Genomic DNA, 18,107 nt, shown 5'->3' with positions numbered 1-18,107 from the left:
ATGATCTCCCCCCCCCACACACACACCCCACTTAGGAAGTCAAGTGGGAAAGAACATGGCTTTGTATCATAGCTTCAGCAGACACAAACCTCAGGCACCTGGAAAGAGGGAAACTTGACGAGCTGCCTGGATGAAACTGGCCTGTGGCTATGTCTTTGAGGCATTTTCTTGTTTGCTGTTTGCTGTGGGAAGGTCCCATCCCCTGGTGTGATGGGCCATTTTATGCAGTTAGCCCTGGGCTACGGAAAGGTAGCTGAGCAGGTAGAGTAGAGGTATCTGTGTGAGGGGTGAAGGACAGAGTCAGCATTCTTCTGTGGTCTCTGGTCTAGTTTCCAGGTTCCTGCCTTGAGTTCTGGCTTCCTTCAATGAGGCAAGGTAACTTGTAAGCCAAATAAACTCTTTACTCCCTCAGATAGCTTTTGAGTACTGTGTTGTTTATTGAGACGTGGTCTTATTGTATAGCCCTGGCTGGCCTGGCAATTAATGGAATATCTATCTGCCTGCTTCTGTTTTCTGAGTGCTCAGATTAAGGATGCTATCAAGCCCAACAATGGTTTTTTAACACAGCAACAGAGAAACTGTATTAGGATACTTTGTACCCTCAGTTGGCTGGCCTGGAACTTGCTATATTGTCCAGGCTAGCCTCACAATGTGGCAATCCCCCTGTATTTGCCTCCTTAATGCTGGGATTACAGACATACACTACCAAACTCAGCTCATTGTAATGCTTTCCTACTTAAGTTCTCATGACTTCTTTAAATATGGGATTGAACACAGGAGAGTTTGTGTATACACTTTCTGGTGGTGAGAATGGTGGAAAGTCTGTGTAACGACTGAGAGATCAGTCCATGGTGGCCGTGTGTGGCTGCTTACATCTCAGCTCCTGCATCCAGGCCAGAGATCTCCCAGCACAGAGTCAGGAAGGGCATCTGTGCCACGGTCGGCCTTTATCATCAGTCTCTGTGCAGCATCAGGAAGACCTGCCACAGGCCACAAGAACAACTGGATGGGGCCAGCAGCACAGATTCAGAGAGCTTTATGGTCCTTTCTGAAGACTGGGGATTGGCTAAGCCCACAGGCTGGAGTTACACCAGGAATTCAGCTACTACAGTTACAAGTTGAGGGAGAAGGCCTGTGTTGTAAGTCTTTCTTCCTGGTGACTGTCACCTGTTCATGTCCTGACTCTCCTCTTCCTTTAGTCGCTGACATCAGGAAGGCAACCTGGAGCAGAGGCTGCATCCCTGCCAGCCAATGATGCCATTGTTAGGATGAGAAAGGTGCTGGGGTCGCCTGCTGTTCCCTCTTACCTTTCTCTGCCCCAACAGTACCTCGTAGATCCAGCCAGATCCAGCACAGGAGGATGGGAAAGGCAGGGTAGTGGTGTGATGGCACAAGCTTTGAGTCCCAGCACTCAGGAGATGAGACAGAGGAGGTGAATCTCTGAGAGTTTGAGGCTAGTCTGGTCTACAGAGTGAGTTCCAGGATAGGAAAGGCTACATTGAGAAACCCTGTCTTGAGAAACCAAAAAACCAAAACCCCCCAAAACAAACAAACAACCCCACAAAAAACAACAAAACCCCAAAAACCAACCAACCAAACAAACAAAACCCCCCAAAACACTATACACACACACACACACACACGTTCACACACACATGGATTTTTAAGGAAAAGAATGTATATTATATTAATATTATATTATATTAGCCTGGTATAGTGGTACACTTCTCTAATCCTAGCATCTGGGGACCTAGCAAGAATTGCAAGTTTGAAGCCAGTTTGATTTATAGATTCTGGAAACTGAGTCCCTGTTGTTGAATCTTAGATCTGCCATAAGCAAGTTATTTATATTTTCTGTGGCCGAGTTTCCTCATCTGCAACAGGGAATAATAATAGCTCCAAGATAACTGGATTATTATGAGGACTAAATGAATTAAGATAGCCATTAGTATATAATGATGTTTTGGTTAAGGACAGAGTTTCCATGAAATTACATTGTTGCGGTCATTTCAGTTTATTCAAATACAGCTTACACTACCACCCCCAAATGACAAAATCACCTAATGATACGTCTGTTAGGGCACATGCCTCTAGTTAAGAGACACATGACTATACATATAAAGTCCTTAAAAGACTGTCTCTAATTATATCTGCTAATGATGATAACAGTTACAAAAGTTACCATCTTGGAGGCTGGAGAGATAGTGTAGCAACTGAGAGAAAGCTGGCTTCTCTTTCTGAGGACCTAGGTCGGGTCTCACACTGACACAGTGGCTCTCAATAGCCTGCAATTCTAGTTCCAGACTCCTTCTTTTGGCTTCTTTGGGCTCTTTGGGCATGCATTCACATGGTGCACCGCTATCCATGCAGGCAAAACAGCCATACACCAAAAATAAAATAATTCTCCCTCTGAGACAGAGGACATAATACAACAAGTAAATCAGCACAGGTTTTTTTCCACTAAGGATTAATCCCAGGGTCCTCTACATCATGTGCTCTTCCCATGACCTCTCCATTCAGCCAGTATATTAAAATGTTGATCATCTTTTCTAGGTCATCGAACAATGACGACCATGACAGATATAATCCTTTCCCTCATGAGTTTACAGATGTGCAGGGACAGACATAAACTGACATTTATTTATTTATTTATTTAAATGATCATTTGCAGCCCCACCTGGCTTGGTACTAGTTATGTAAGCCACTTTGGCCTTGACTTTGCCAAAATCCTCTTATCTCTGTCCCCTTTGTGTTGGGATTACAGGTGTGAACCACTGAGGCTTGCTAAACTAACATTTATGCATGTATCCGAGGCAGTTTTCATCTTAAGGTGAGCCTTGACTCAACTTTCAGATATTTCAGCCTTAAACCCAGAAAACAGTAGGAACAAAATCTCTCTCTCTCTCTCTCTCTCTCTCTTTCTCTCTCTCTCTCATCTAATGCTGATTTTACATCCTGATTACTTACTTAATGCTATTTAACACATTGCCTTCAAAGGTGGTGATATAAAAAAAAGGGTAGCTGTCTGAAATTCTGTACCAAGGGCAGGACCCAGCAGGGGCAGCCCATCTTTGTTCCTTGTGTAGCTGCTGGAGGCTCTACTGGGGATGGGGCTTGTGTAGGCCGACAGGTGTGAGCTCAACTGAGGCTTGGCTCCTAGTGTGGCTGATCTGGGATTCTCACAGCTCGTGGGTCATGAGCAGAAGCACCACCAGAGATTAGTCCCACGGGTCACAACATCTAAGTTCTTCTCCAAGTCTTGCTCTACCATGCTTGTGACTCCACTGACCCAGGTTGGTCCCGTCAGGTCCTGAGTCAGTATAGGAGAGGAAATACACCAAGGTGAGAATTGATGGATCTACTAAAGGAAGAAACTGTCAGAGGGAGGAAGGCTAAACAGTTCAAGAGAGACTCATGTCTCTGCTCTACCACATATTCTAGTTCCCCTACCTTTGAAATATTCAGGAAGGTCTGGGCATGTAACTCAGTGGGAAAGTGCTCGGCTGTTTCTGTAGATGCCTTGAGCTTGACCCTTAGCACAAGGGTGGGGGAGGGGAGGGGAGGGAAACCCTTTTTAACTTTTGCTAATGCACATAAGCTCAGGAGTGTGAGGGCAACAGAGCTGAGTATCGCCCCCCCTCTCTTAAAGAAAAAGAAAAAAAACCTCTTCTATTTAAACAGCATTAAACTCATGTGATAGTTTCTTTTTCTACCTAGCTATCCATATGACTTCTTCCCTTCAGGCCTTCTCAAGACAAGACATTTTACAAGACAGAAATAGCCTTACAACCCTTTATTTGGTTTTATTTTTTTATAAACATCCAGCATCCCATGACCTACATATTTATAGCCTGCTTCTTTTCTATTGTAGCTGTTTTTTGCTACTTTGTGGGTTCTTTATCTCCCTTATCATCCTTTATCTCCACCCCATATTTCTCCCCCTAACACCACTAGATTGAGGAGAAAGAAAGAAAGAAAGAAAGAAAGAAAGAAAGAAAGAAAGGCAGAGGGGAGAGATATCCCTGAATCTAATCTCATCTTTGACCACAGCTACTAACAAACTGTGAACCACCTTCCTAAATCATCAACAACCACCCACCCTGCCTGTTGGGGCCCTAGCATTTATATTCTGAAAAGTTTCAGCCCGGCATAGTGGCACACGCCTTTAATCCCAGCACTCAGGAGGCAGAGGCAGGCGGATTTCTGAGTTCAAGGCCAGCCTGGTCTACAAAGTGAGTTCCAAGACAGCCAGGGCTACACAGAGAAACCCTGTCTCGAAAACCAAAAAAAAAAAAAAAAAAAAAAAAAGTTTCTAGGATTCTAATCGCCATACAATCAAAGAAAAATATCTGCAGCTGGCAAAACCATGCCTCTTCTAGAGCAAGAGACAAATCACAGCCAGCTGCTGTGGACAGTCTGAAACAGCCCCAAATACCCACACCTGGATTAAAAAAAAAAAGCACATTAGAATATTTCTGTGTTTTTAAAAAGAATTTTCAAAAATGTCACTACATTCAGTAGTCTTTTGAAGATGGTTTAATATGTGTGTATGGTTTTAAATCTCTGTGGATGGAGGCTGGGCACTCAACTTCCATCCTCTGAAGAGCAGTTAGTAGTTTTAACTGCAAGTCACCCCTCTGATCTATTGTATATGTATGGCATAGTCCTGTGGGTGAGAGTGCCTCAGGACATGTGTGGAGGTCACAGGACAACTTATGGGAGTTCTTTTTACCACGTGGGACCCAGGGCTCAAAATGATATATTGGGGGGGCGGGGAAGTGGAGGAAGTTCAGCATTGTCTGTACAAACCTGTGAGTAAAGAGTGGGGGGAGGTAGTGGGGGGAGTCACATGTTTGCTTCCTGTATTTATTTTGTGTGTGTGTCTTAATATTTGTAAGAAATTCTAACATAGACCACAACATCCATAATTTACACAAACATTACTGAACTGAAATAATTTCTAACAGGAACGGCAAGATGGCTTAGCAGCTAAAGGCCTACCTACCATGTGCTGTATAAATGTTCACTTTTATCTTTGTGCCTGACACCCTGAACTGGATTCCCGGGACCCGGATGGAAAGGGAACTGACTTCAGAGCATTATCCTCTGACCTGCACACTCTCCATGTGTCACGAACACCCCCACATGAATATACACATAAGTGTTTAAAAAAAGTTTTAAAAAGAGTTCTAACAGTGTCCACCACTGCGTGGGTGCTTGGGGTCACACCGCCTCTCCGCTCCTAGAAATCAGGCCCTCCAGAGAGGTGAGCGTGACATGAATCCACATTGGGAGTGATCACCAGTCCCAAAGGCAGGCGTTGAAGACAATAAATGTAACTGGTAGGTGGAGTCCTTTAAGGGAAATTGTAGGGTACTGTTTGTGAACACGTTTAGAAGACAGAAACTCTCTACTGATGTGCCCAGTACAGATACAACAGCCAGGGATTTGAGACGATCAGGAAAATACAATGATAAAGTCTGTCGCTACTTCATCATGAAGAGCATAGTCTCCAGACCAAGCTTCTCATAACACTTAAATATTTTGCTATTTGGCCAAATTAGTATTAGCTTGTCAAGTATTTTTTGGGGCCAAGTATCAAACACGGGGTCTTGTGCATGCTGGGAAAGTTCTGTGCCTCTGAAATATACCAGCTTCTAACTACTATGTTTTAAAAATTGTTATTGCAATTATAATGAAAATATGTCATGGAATTTCCTTAAAGACTTTCCCAAGTCCCCTTAAACTTACTCCAGGTTTTGTTGTTATTGTTTATTTTTCAAGACAGGGTTTCTCTGTGTAGCCCTGGCTGTCCTGGAACTCACTCTGTAGACCAGGCTGGTCTTGGACTCAGGGATCTTCCAGTTCTGCCTCCCAAGTGCTGGGACTAACGTTGTCCCATACCAAGCCTGTTATTTTTTTCTTCTTCTAATCTTTAAGACATGGTCTCATGTAGCTTAGGCTGTCCTTGAGCTCCAGATCCACATGCCTCGAGTTTCTAAGTGTTGGGGTTACAGGCATGCACCACCACACCCTACACAGTGTGCTCTATAAATTTTATATTTTTATCTTTGTGTCATGGCATAAAATAGCTGGAAGCAGAAGGAGTTATTATCTAAAAAGATAAAACAGCACCATTAGAGGTGGTGGTCAGGAGCACCACCTCAGGTTGGATTTTCCCACTCACGTGAGGATTTGAGTATGAGTAGTTTGGAGATGATGCCAAGACATGCCAAGAGAGAGAAAAGAAGTGAGACTGAGTCGGGAAAGGAAGATGCACAGGGTGAGCAAAGGTGACATCTATGGCTAGCTGGGTGCTCTGGGAGACAGGATGCTGAGGGCTCCAACATTATTCCCTGAGGCAACACTCATATCCTTGTCATTATTGATCCGAGGGACTGAAATGCTCTTATTCTAACATGGGTGTGGTCAGAGAGGACCCCTGGAGCCAGAGGAAGCTTGCAGACAAATCACATCTTTTACAGAGCTCTTTTTGGATGTACGAAACCTGTATCTAAATTTGTTTCAGTAGGTTTTGGTCCGTTACTACTAGGTAATTTTGATGATTTGATATTATGGTTGTTCTCCTGAGCAAGCCAAGGAGAACAAGCCAGTAAGTATCATTCCTCCATGGTCTCGCTTCAATACCTGCCTCTAGATTTGTACCTTGAATTTTTGCCCCGTCTTCCTTGCATGATGGACCAAAAGCTGTAAGCTGAAACGAACCATTTTCTCCCCAAGTTGTTTTTGGTTATGTTGTTTATTGAAAGCAAACCCAGATATTCCCAGATGACTCTCCGGAGGTGTCTTGTCTTTGTGTGTGTGTGTGTGTGTGTGTGTGTGTGTGTGTGTATTCATGTTCACATGTAAACATTGCCCTCGGTATCTTCATTGAGGGCTCTCCACCTTATAAACAGGCTAAGGAAGGTCTCTGTATTGAGATCAAGGCTGGCTAGTTTAGCTTGTCCTGCCAGTTAGTTTGCTTTGGGGATCCACACTGGAATTACCCTCTCTCAGAACTCTCTACTTTCCTTTGGAGCAAGTTGATGGACCAGTGGACCACAGCCTCTGGCTGCAATTGCCCTTCCCTTAGACTTGGAGTCTTGAAGTCTCCCAAAGTCTCAAAGATGATCTTTAATCTCTCACAGGAGCAGCCAATGCATCCACAGTTGAGTGAGGACAGTGCTGACCCAGATGCTGTGCGTCACCAGAACTTGCTAGATTTATTGATTTGTTTTCAAGAGACCACAAAACTGATTTTCATCTCTGTTTGACCAAAACAGCAAAATCCAGAGTTAAAAAAAAAAAGACAAAACAATTTGAACAAGAACAAGGTCAGAGACCTCACACTTTCTGATTTTTTTTTTTTTTCGAGACAGGGTTTCTCTGTGTAGCATGGCTATCTTGGAGCTCACTTTGTAGACCAGGCTGGCCTCGAACTCACAAATCCGCCTGCCTCTGCCTCCCGAGTGCTGGGATCAAAGGCGTGCGCCACCACACCCAGCTTACACTTTCTGATTTTTAAACATCTTTACTAAGAGGTAGCAATGAGAACTGTGATTGTGGCGCAAGCATACAGACACACCTTCATAAAGGAGACAGACCAGAGCTAACATACTGAAAGGGGTCCTGAAAAATGGCAGGGAGGCTGGCCAGCTGAAACAAAGGGCCACGCTCAGAGCAGGGAAAAAGCACTTCGGTTCATTGTGTGGTGCTGTAGATTGAACCTAGGACTTCACATATTCTTGGCAATGCTCTACCACTGAGCTATATATAGCCAAGCACCCCCTCCCCCCAACTCCAACAATATCACACAAATACCAGTAAGTTGAATTTAAGATGGCCAAAAGATTTGGACATTTCTCCAGAGAAGACACACAACTGGAAAAATAATCACATAAAAAGAGCACCATCCCTAACCATCAGGGAACTGTAAATCAAGACCATTGTGGGTGGCTGCTTTCAACAACAAAAACAGCTACAAATAACAAGTGCTGGCAAGCACACAGAGAAGCTGTGTCTGGGCACTGTTAGAGGAATGTCAGACCATGCAGCTGCCATGGAAAAGCATTATGGAAGCTTTCAAAGTATTAAAAATAAAATGACCAGGACTGGGAGATGGCTCAGTTGGTGAAGTGTTTGTTCCAGAGGCCCCAGCACCTAAGTTTAGATCTCCAGCACCCATGTAAAGAGACCAGTGTAGTAGCTTGTGCCTATAATCCCAGTGCTGCGGAGGCAGGAGGATGATTCTGGAGCTCATGGGCCAATTTAACCTAACTGGTGAGCTCCAGGCTCAGTGAGAGACGCCATCTTAAAATTAAGGTGGATGCCTGGCATGGTCACTGTCCTCTATTTACAGCAGAGGCAGGTGGATCTCTGTGAGTTCGAGGCCAGCCTGGTCTACAGAGTGAGTTCCAGGACAGCCAGGGCTACACAGAGGAATCCTGTCTCAGAAAACAAAAACAAAAACAAAAACGAAACAAAACAGAACAAAACAAAAATTAAGGTGGAGAATGAAAAAGATAGTTGATATTCTCTTCTGGCCTACACATGCACTTGCACACACACACACACACACACTATCTATCTATCTATCTATCTATCTATCTCAACAATTCTGCTTTCCACAGTATCTGAAGACAGATCTTGATGTTTTGAACATCCATGTTCATAAATATAGCATTATTCCCAATAGTCAAAAGACAGGAACAACCCAAAAGTCCATCACAGCACTTGGGAAACTGAAGAAAATTGGGCATGGTGGTGCTTGCCTTTAACCCCAGTACGCAAGAGGCAGAATTTACTTTGTGAGTTCAAGGCCAGTTTGGTCTACTTAAAAAGTTTCTGGACAGCCAGAGCTATATAGTGAGGCCCTGTCAACAACAACAACAACAACAATAACAGCCCAAAGCAAGAGGATCAGGAATTTAAGGCGATCTTTTAAGGTCAGCCTTGACCCTGTCTTTAAGAATTGGGAGAAAGCCGGGCGTGGTGGCGCAAGCCTTTAATTCCAGCACTCAGGAGGCAGAGGCAGGTGGATTTCTGAGTTTGAGGCCAGCCTGATCTACAAAGTGAGTTCCAGGACAGCCAGGGCTATACAGAGAAACCCTGTCTCGAAAAACAAAACAAAACAAAGCAAACAAACAAACAAAAGAAATGGGGGGGGGAAGACAAACAAGAAAGAATAATAGGGGGTTGGAGAGATGGATCAGTAGGAACACTGGCTACTCCTCCCACCTCACAGTCTCTTATAACTTCAGTCCCAGGGATCTGCTTTCTTCTGACCTCCTCAGGCACCAGGTACACACATGGTGTACAGACATACATGCACGAAAAACACTCACACACATTAAAAATCAATAAATTAAAAAAGAATATGGGCTGGAGAGATGGTTCAGTGGTTAAGAGCACTGACTGCTGCTCTTCCAGAGGTCCTGAGTTCAATTCCAGCAACCACATGGTGGCTCACAACCATCTGTAGATGGGATCTGATGCCCTCTTCTTGTGTATCTGAGGACCGTGACAGTGTATTCATATAAATAAAATAAATCTTAAAAAGTATTAAAAAAATAAAAACCCAAAGAAAAACATTAGCCTTAAAAAGGATCTTTTGACTTGTGCCACATTGTAGATGAAACTTGACACCTAGCTAAGTGAAAGAAAATGATTACAAAAACCAACACTACATGATTTCACTTAAATGGTATTTCCAGATTGGTTAAACCCATGGAAGCTAAGAGCAGAATAGTGGGGCTTTAGGGTGACAAAAATTAGTAGTTGTTTGATTCATAGAGAAACTGAAAAAATTTTGGTGCGTAGTCCCCTAGCAATGTGAACCCCAGTGAATGTCTTAAGTGCCTGCCACGCCCTTGACCGTGCATTGTTCCAAACAACCTTGCTTTTCTGGTCAGTGCACTGCAGACAATGGAATAGACCTAATACAGTGGCTAGGAAAACTCTGCTCAATTCTGCACAAATGACCCAGTTTAATTTTTAGCTGTACGAGACACAATGGAGACTGCGTAGAAGTCTTGGCTAAGAGGCCTAATCCTGAGGGAAAACGCAAACTGTCGGGTCACCAGATCTGCCTTGATGTCTTAGGCAGTTATGGACCACGTTCTCAGCCTTGAGGTTTGTACAGCTTGAGATTCCTCCTCCCTTCCTGCTCTGATCCTAACATACACCCGCATCTTCTTTGTCAACAAAAGCACGGCTTTCCCTTGCTCTCAGGGACATCCTCCCATCCTGTCTTGTCATCTCCATCAGACAGTGGAGCCTGCTTTTTCAAGAAAACAATAGTAACCCATTTGATCAAGAAACAAAAGAGCTCTTAGCTGAGAGTGGGGACGAAGACCTGTCATCCCAGTATTTCAGAGGTAGACGCAGGGGATCTTGAGTTTGTGATTAGTCTAGGGCACAGTGAAACCTTGTCTAAACAACCCCCCCACCCCCAAAAAAGGGGGCCTCCGTAAGGTTCAGTTTCGACTGCGTTTCAGATTCTACACTCTGATTTTACTCACGAGATAGGAATTCTTTCATCTGCCAAGAAGTCTTTAGTGATTTACAATACAAGACTTTCAGGGAACGTCCTGGAATTGCTATAAAAATCAGTACACATATGTCATCCCAACCTCCTGCTGATTGCCCTCAGTTCATTTAGAGAAGACATCATAAAAAAAAAATCTTAGCAGGGTTCCTCTGTCTCTCTCTTCAGTCTTTTTTCTCCTTATAGAGAGAAAGAAAAGTGTAATTTTAACGTGGGTGGTAAGGCACTCCAGCCTGTAGTTTAAACGATGGCTTCAAAGCTGTGTTTGGTAGCTCACATCTGCAATCCCAGCACTGGGGGAATCTAAGGAGATTCTCGCGAGTTCAAGACCAATTTGGGCTACAGAACGAATTTCTCTCACTACCTCCAACCTCGTTCTTTCCCTTTCAAAGATGGCTTTAACTTATAGCAAGCTTCCTGAGGAGGAAGTGCTAAAAGGCGACATGGCTGCGTAGATGAGCCACAGAAGACTGCTGTCTGAAATCTCTCCGGATTCAGACAACCGGGAGGCTGCGAGCAAAGGAGCTATCCTCACGGGGGACAACTAGCGGCTAGCGCCACTGTTCTACCTGGGTATCGGGCGAGAAAACGTTCCAGCCAATTCTCGAAAAGATACTGGAATCATCACCGGTTGCTAGGCAGCCGTTTGTGACGTCATCTCTCAGCACCGGAAGCGGCGAGGCGCAGTAGAGCAGCGTGAAGTTTGTGGGTGTCCACAGTCGAGGTAAGTTAATGGTCCGCCTGCCTTCGTAGTTTGCTGGGTTAGAAGCGGGCAGGGGCATTTGGCCCGGGCTGCTAACTCGGAGCGGTGACCTTGAGGGTGGAGTTCGAGGTTTCTTTCTTCTGGGCGGATTAGGCTCCACCCCTTGGTCTTGCTCAGGTGGGCGTGTTTCAGAGTTTTGTTTCCGCCGCATTGTTCCGGCCTCCCACCCTCCCCGCCCCCCATCCCCACCCGGCTCCTGTACCTAGTTGGCTGCCAGATCAGCATGAAAAGATTTAGAGATAAGAGTGGACAAAGTCCATGCAGCGGGGCTGTTCAGCCTGACAGGAAAGTGTTTCTGCCAGAAACGCCTTCCAAGAGTAACTCGAGGTGCACTAGCAGTGTCCCCAGCGGGCCTTAAGAATGCCGGAAGCAGTGTAAGGTCTTTCTCTTTACAATGCAGAGATTCAACAAAGCAGGGGTTTTTGAAATGACACCAATTTGGAATTGCTGGGTAATTACTTTTGAGAAATCGACATATATTGGGGATTTCGTAAGAGGCCCTTCCTCCCCACTTAATTTTAGAGGTCTCCTGTAGCCCAGCTGGCCTCCTCAAATTTCTGATCCTCTTGTCCCTACCTCCCAGTGATGGGATACAGGCGTTTGCCACTGGGCTTGGACAATTTTTTTTCTTCTTCAAGATGGGTAACAGTATGTAGGGTAGTCTAACCTCAAACTTCTGGATATCCTGTATTAGCCAGGAGCCATGCTGCATTCTTGAAAGATGGTATGTGCAGGTAAAGGTGCCTGCATGTATGTCTGGGGAGGGAAGAGTGAGGATGTTGGCCAGTGGAGCCAGTCTGTGAAATACTTAGCCTAATTCCTCTGAGAAATTAGAAGCTGAGAGTCTTAAGTTCAAGTCTGTGTTGGACATTAGTCCACACTCACTTGTGCTTATGCAACTTTAAGTTTAATTGGAAATTCAGTTCCTTACTTGTGTTAATGGCCCTTCAAAAGCTCAGTTATCAGTGTGGCTTGAAGGTTTACTACATTTCCATTGTTGAAGAAAATTCTTGTGCTAACAGCGCTTCAAGATAGATTTCTGGCCTCATGTCACTTGCCCTGTCATTTGGGTTTCCTAACGTCATTGTTTGTATATGCTAGGCCCAGGGCGTGGCACTAATAGGAACTGTGGCCTTGTTGGAGTAGGTGTGTCACTGTGGGTGTGGACTTTAAGACCCTTGTCCTAGTTGCATGGAAGCCAGTCTTCTCCTAGCTGCCTTCAGAACAAGAGGTGGAACTCTCAGCTCCTCCAGCCCTATGTCTGCCTGAACACTGCCATGTTCCCACCTTGATAATAGTGGACTGAACCTCTGAACCTGTAAGCCAGCCCTAATTAAATGTTGTCCTTATATGAGTTGCCTTGGTCATGGTGTCTCTTCATAGCAATGGAAACCCTAACTAAGACACCTAGGACTCAAAAATAGCTAGGTGGGGTCTGGTGAGATGGCTCAGCAGTTAAGAGCACCTTTTGGAGGTCATGAGTTCAAATCCTAGCAACCACATGGTGGCTCATCTGTAATGAGAAACAAATAAAGAACCTATGGGCCGGAGAGAGTGGGCCCTGGAGCAAGCGGGATTGGAGCAAGAGGGAGAAAAGGGAAGGGGAAAAAAGAGCTGGGTGGTGTTGGTGGTACATGACTTTAATCCCAGCGGGAGGCAGAGGCAGGTGAACCTCTTGAGTATGAGGACAGCCTTGTCTATAGTTCCAGGACAACCAAGGCTACACAAAGAAACTCTGTCTGGAAAAAGGAAAACCAACCAACCAGAATTAATCAGGGCATAGTAACCAGTGGTGTAGTCAGCAAATGGGCCATTGCAGAAGGGAGAGGGAATGGTAGAATGAACTTCTGTTTTGGGGCATTCTACTTTAAACAAACCCAGCTATGTTCTTGTATTCTGCAGTCATTAATTCCTACAGATTGGGTCTGGAGGCCCAAATGGGCCAACCTGCTGTTTAAGGTTTTGTGTAAGCATTGTGCAGTAACTGCATCAGCTCCACAGGAAGCAGTGCATCGGAGCATCACAACTTAAGAACTTTGTGGCAGAAGGGAGTGTGTTTCCATCGTCTTGCCATGTTCCTATCTGTTCACTGGATTCTCTCTTCCTACTCAGAAGCTGCACTGTCTGCTGGCTTCTTTGTCAATCATAAGACTTGTTTCTCAATACCCAGTAAGGACATGCTTCACTCTCCTGTCTCTTACCTGCCCAGCCATCAATTTGTAGCTGGTCCAACAGATGCCCCATGGGAGGTAGCATTATAAATGGGATCTGCCTGCAGTACCATCACCACTAGGCCGGGGTTTAGATCTTAGATGAACAGCTGACTTTATACTCGTATCAGCTCCCCTCAGAGACCTGTTGAATTGTCTTTTGGACTTTCTGGCCTCTGTTTTAATAGCAGCTTCTGGATTTGTCTCTGATCCCAGCTCCCTGCACTCCTTTGCCTACACATGGCCCTTGGCTAGGTATTCTTGGGCTTCTGTTGATTCATCATCCTCTGACATGTAAAGCTTGGCTTTGTCTCCTGCTGACTGTGTTGGAGCTTAGCCTCTTGTCCCGGTGTTCTTCCCCTACTTTGCCCTCTTTTTGAGTGACACTTGAGGCGGCGTGTCTGGTGCAGCCAAGTCCACCTTCTCCTGACTCACACTTCCTTGTGGAAGCCTGCACTGTCACGTGTGCTCTTTAACCCGAGATGCCTGTTTCAGTCCTTCCTGCTCAGTCCCCTTGGCTCTTGGCCTTCTCTGACCTGGTGGCTTTGGAGGCCTTTTCTGACTGACAGAGAACTTTGAACTGAATTGGTAAATTGTTAATCCGCTCTGAACTCCCCGCTGGTGGCACTTTTGCTACCACAAGCCAAAATGCTCTGGATTCGTGAATGTAAGACACACACACACACACACACACACACACACACACACACACACACATTCCCTCATGTTTAATATGCTCTCAGCAGCTCAAAGGCTAGGCTACTCTTGTTATCCCAGCCCCAGTCTGGGATATCAGAGCCCCCGGGGCCACTTCCCTGACACAACATGGCTGGATGCTTTCTCTCCTGCTCCCTCAAGTCTGATCTCTCTGCTTCTCTGGTGATTCTTAAAACTCCCTCTCTTCCCTTGCCTGGGAAATCTAAAGTCCTGCCTCTGCCTCCCTGCCCAGCCCTTGGCCGCAGGCAACTTTATTTCACCAATCAAAGCCAACTGGGGGCAGGTACCTTCAGTGTCTTTCAGACAGGCATGCTGGTTCCCACGTAAGTTTGGGAGTCAAATGAACACAAATGGCATTTGAAGGGATCTGCAACCCTGAACCTCCTTGGCCTGCATGTGCTCACACCAATTACTCCCTGGGGATGTGCACCTCTGGGTCCCTCTGCCTTGCACCCTCTTGTCTTCGCAGATGGTAACAGTATTCTCATTTTTGGGAATATGGTTTCTTTGTTTTTCGTTTCTGAGTACAGCAATTGTGCAGAAGGCATGCATGTGCTTGGGCAGGAGGCAAGATATCCCCCGAGGTATTAGAAGCTTGAGCTAGAGCAGTGGTTCTCGGCCCCTTTTGGGGTCAGACAACCCTTTCACAGGCGTTCCATATCAGATATTCTGCATTCTAGATATTTACATTACAACTCATCATAGTAGCAAAATTACATTTCTGAAGTAGCGCGAGAATAAACTTTATGGTTGGGGTCATCACAACATAAGGAACTGTATGTATTAAAGGGTTGCAGATCAGGGAGGCTGAGGAAGCACTGCTCTAGAGGGTGGAGAAACATCCTGAGGACCTAGTCCGAGCCTTGCCGTGATCTTCTTTCCGGGTCACCTCATCCTTTTTCTTTGCTTCAACTTCTCTCAAATATGTTCAGTTAGTCCATTCTTCTGAGCTTTCTACTTGTGTCTCTCAGCTTGACTCTTGGATCTTCCACAAGTCAATTAATTGTGTTCTGGTGTAAAATTCAGGGCTGGAGATTTGGCTTAGTGGTAGAGGGCCTGTTTAGCAAGGGCAGGGCCCTGGGTTTGGTTCCCAGGACACACACACACACACCTCACCCCTCCAATATAAAATTGCTTCTTCATCTCTTTTCATTTTTAAAAGAATAAAATACTTATTTTTTAATTATGTGTATGTGTGTGTGGGAGGGTGGTCTGCACAGGTGAATGCAGGTGCCCACAGAGGCCAGAAGTGTCAGATCCCCTGGAGCCAGGGTTATAGGTGCTTGCAAGCTTGGTATCTCTCCAAAAGCAGTATGTACTGTTAACCTTTGAGCCACCTCTGTACTTTTCCCACCTCTGTTTCTAAGTAGTGTCTTCTATAAATTCTTCAGTTTGTTTAATGGCATCTTCCAAATTAATTAATTAATTAATTAATTTTTTGAGATAGAGTCTCATGTAGCCCTGGCTGCCCTGGAACTTGTTATGTACACAAGGCTGGCCTTGAACTCACAGAGATCTGCCCGCCTTTTCCTCCTTAGTTCTGGGGTTAAAGTCATGCATGATGTCTGGCTAAATTAGAAATCTTTTGTTTGCTATCTCTTTACTCCTTTGTTATTTTCCAAATGTCACCAGAATATAAGTATATTTTCTAGATTCCTCCTTTTCTTGTTTTTGAGACAGGGTCTTACAATGTAGTCTTGGCTGGCCTGGGAACTTGCTACGTAGGAGACAGACAGAGGTCTTAGATCTCTGAGCGTTGGAGACCAGCTTAGTCTAAATGGTTCCAGGCTACCCAGTGCTGACATGAGAAAAAGAAAGAGCAGGGCTGGAGAGACAGCTTAGCAGTTAGCACATTTGACCTGTGGTGGTTGCAATGGCTGTAGCCTTAGGTTAAACCTAGGCATGCAGGTATTGTGTGCATGTGGTGCACAAACTGACAAGCACACACATTCTCTCTCAAATAAGGACTAGGAATGTAGTTCAGTGGGACTGCACTTGCCTAGCATGTACAAAGCCCTGACTTCAGTTAATTTCCCCGACCCCCAAACAAAAAGAAAAGAGAGTGAGAGAGAGAAGCCTGATACATAGAAAGACACCAGAGACCTGAAGAACTTTTTTTTCTTTAGGATTGTTTTTTCTTTGAGTGTTTTGTTTGTATATATGTAAATATGTGTGTAATGACCGTGGAGGTCAGGAGAGGGTGTTAGATTCCCTGAAATTGAAGTTAGAGATGGTTGTGAACCACGATGTAGGTGATGTAGGTACCTGAAGAGCTGTAAGAGCTGTTACTGCTCAGCCATTTCTCTTGGCTCCACATCTTTGTCATTCAGTTCTTGCTTCTCTGTTACAACCCAAACCCTTAAATATATCCCTTTCTTCATGAGACCCTTTTTATTACTCTCAAGGGCCAGTCCTGTCACTGGGCTAGTGGCATGTTTGGTTACTCTCTAGGCGTGCTTGTGTCTTATCGCAGTAACTAGTGTATGTATGCATTGTCAGCTCACATACTCTAACATACCCTACTCCAGCCTCTTTAACTTACTTCTGAGGGACACTCTGCACTTAACCTAATGCCCGGCATAGGCTATCAACAGATGTGTAACAAATGTTTGAAGGCCTGGGTTCTTACTTACCTGCATTATCTCATTAATCCTCAGCAGCCTCTGAGTCCTGTCATTATCACACCTTTATAGGTGAGGAAGTTGAGACTAGGGAGATGAAGTCACCTGTCTTAGTGACCATCCTGGAAGTCAGGTGTGTGTGAGGCTGGGCGTGGCCTGGGTGATGTGTTTTTCAGCGATTCTGTTTTGTTTTTAGAGCTAAGATGCGAGTGTGCTGGTTGGTGAGACAGGACAGCAGGCACCAGCGAATCAAACTTCCCCATTTGGAAGCTGTTGTGATTGGTCGAAGCCCAGAGACCAAGATCACAGATAAGAAATGTTCCCGACAGCAAGGTAACTCGTCATAACAATGTGAAGATGACTGTGTTTAGTTATGGGGGACAGTGATAACCAGAGAGAGAAACACATTTCCTGGTGTTCTTGCTGAAAAACTTATTGTATTCCAAAAACAAGGTTTATAAGTTGTGTTCTTTCAGCTAATACCTGGGCTCTGGATCTGAATCCAGAATCATCCTGTGTACTAACATGTAAGGCAGATTCAGGTAAGGGATAGGTGGCTGACATCTTGCTACATTGGGATGGCAGGACTGAGTCTTGTACTCTGCTGTGTCCAGTAATTATGCGTTGAGCAGAAAGAGAAGTTAATACTGGAATCGCCAAGCTGAAACCCTATCTGAGTCATAGTGGGGTGGTGTCAGGCTTTACACACCGCCTCACACAGAGGGTAGGTCTCTAGGAATGCGGCATCCAGCTCATCTTTCAAATGGTTTATGGGAAAAGCTAAAAGGGAGGCATGCAAGCACACGCACACGCATGCACAATTTCCTGCAATCTGTAGGCATGCTCAGGGTAAATCCTAAGGTTCTGGATTTAGAGTTGGGGCTCTGCATTGCTTTCTTGAACATTCTTTCTTCAGGCTAGCTTGGACTTCTGTTTCCCGAGATCCTATCTTCTACCTCTTTCTCTGTTGAAGTCACTTGATGCTAATGTTCCTTGTCTTGAAGCTCATGCTAGAGAAGCCCTCTCCTACTTTAGCTTCAGCCCCAGCTCTAGGTAGGTTCTCCTTCTCCCCAATAGTAGGAGCTTATCTAATCATGAGCAGGAGCTTTTCTCCTGTTGGCAGTCTGTGATCCCGAGCTGCCTAGGGGTCCGTAGGGGTTCATGAAAGCTGCCTCACAGTTTTTTTTCTTTTTTTTTCTCTCTCTCTCTCTCTCTCTCTCTCTCTCTCTCTCTCTCTTTCTTTCTTTCTC

General features: G+C 45.0%; 1 protein-coding gene across 12 annotated transcripts in view; it reads left to right on the top strand.

The window, feature by feature from the left end:
- Aptx (aprataxin) overlaps nucleotides 1-18,107 on the top strand; it is a 39,590-nt gene that overhangs the window by 7,261 nt on the left and 14,222 nt on the right. For 2 of the 12 annotated variants that reach the window (NM_001025445.2, NM_001025444.3), the window contains exons 1-2: nucleotides 11,213-11,270; nucleotides 17,054-17,190. Coding sequence is in view for 8 of the 12 variants with exons in the window: in NM_001025444.3 (NP_001020615.1) it covers nucleotides 17,061-17,190 (130 nt within the window). In the remaining 4 variants the exon portion in view is untranslated. Of the gene's footprint in view, nucleotides 1-11,212; nucleotides 12,628-17,053; nucleotides 17,191-18,107 lie in introns of those variants that run through there. The other 10 variants (XM_006538167.4, XM_006538169.4, XM_030253699.1 and 7 more) reach the window with 10 other exon arrangements.

The sequence above is a fragment of the Mus musculus genome, chromosome 4, assembly GCF_000001635.26.
Source record: "Mus musculus strain C57BL/6J chromosome 4, GRCm38.p6 C57BL/6J".
NCBI lineage: Eukaryota > Metazoa > Chordata > Mammalia > Rodentia > Muridae > Mus > Mus musculus.
Note: the sequence above shows the minus strand (reverse complement) of the source record. Positions and strands in the feature narration are given on the sequence as shown.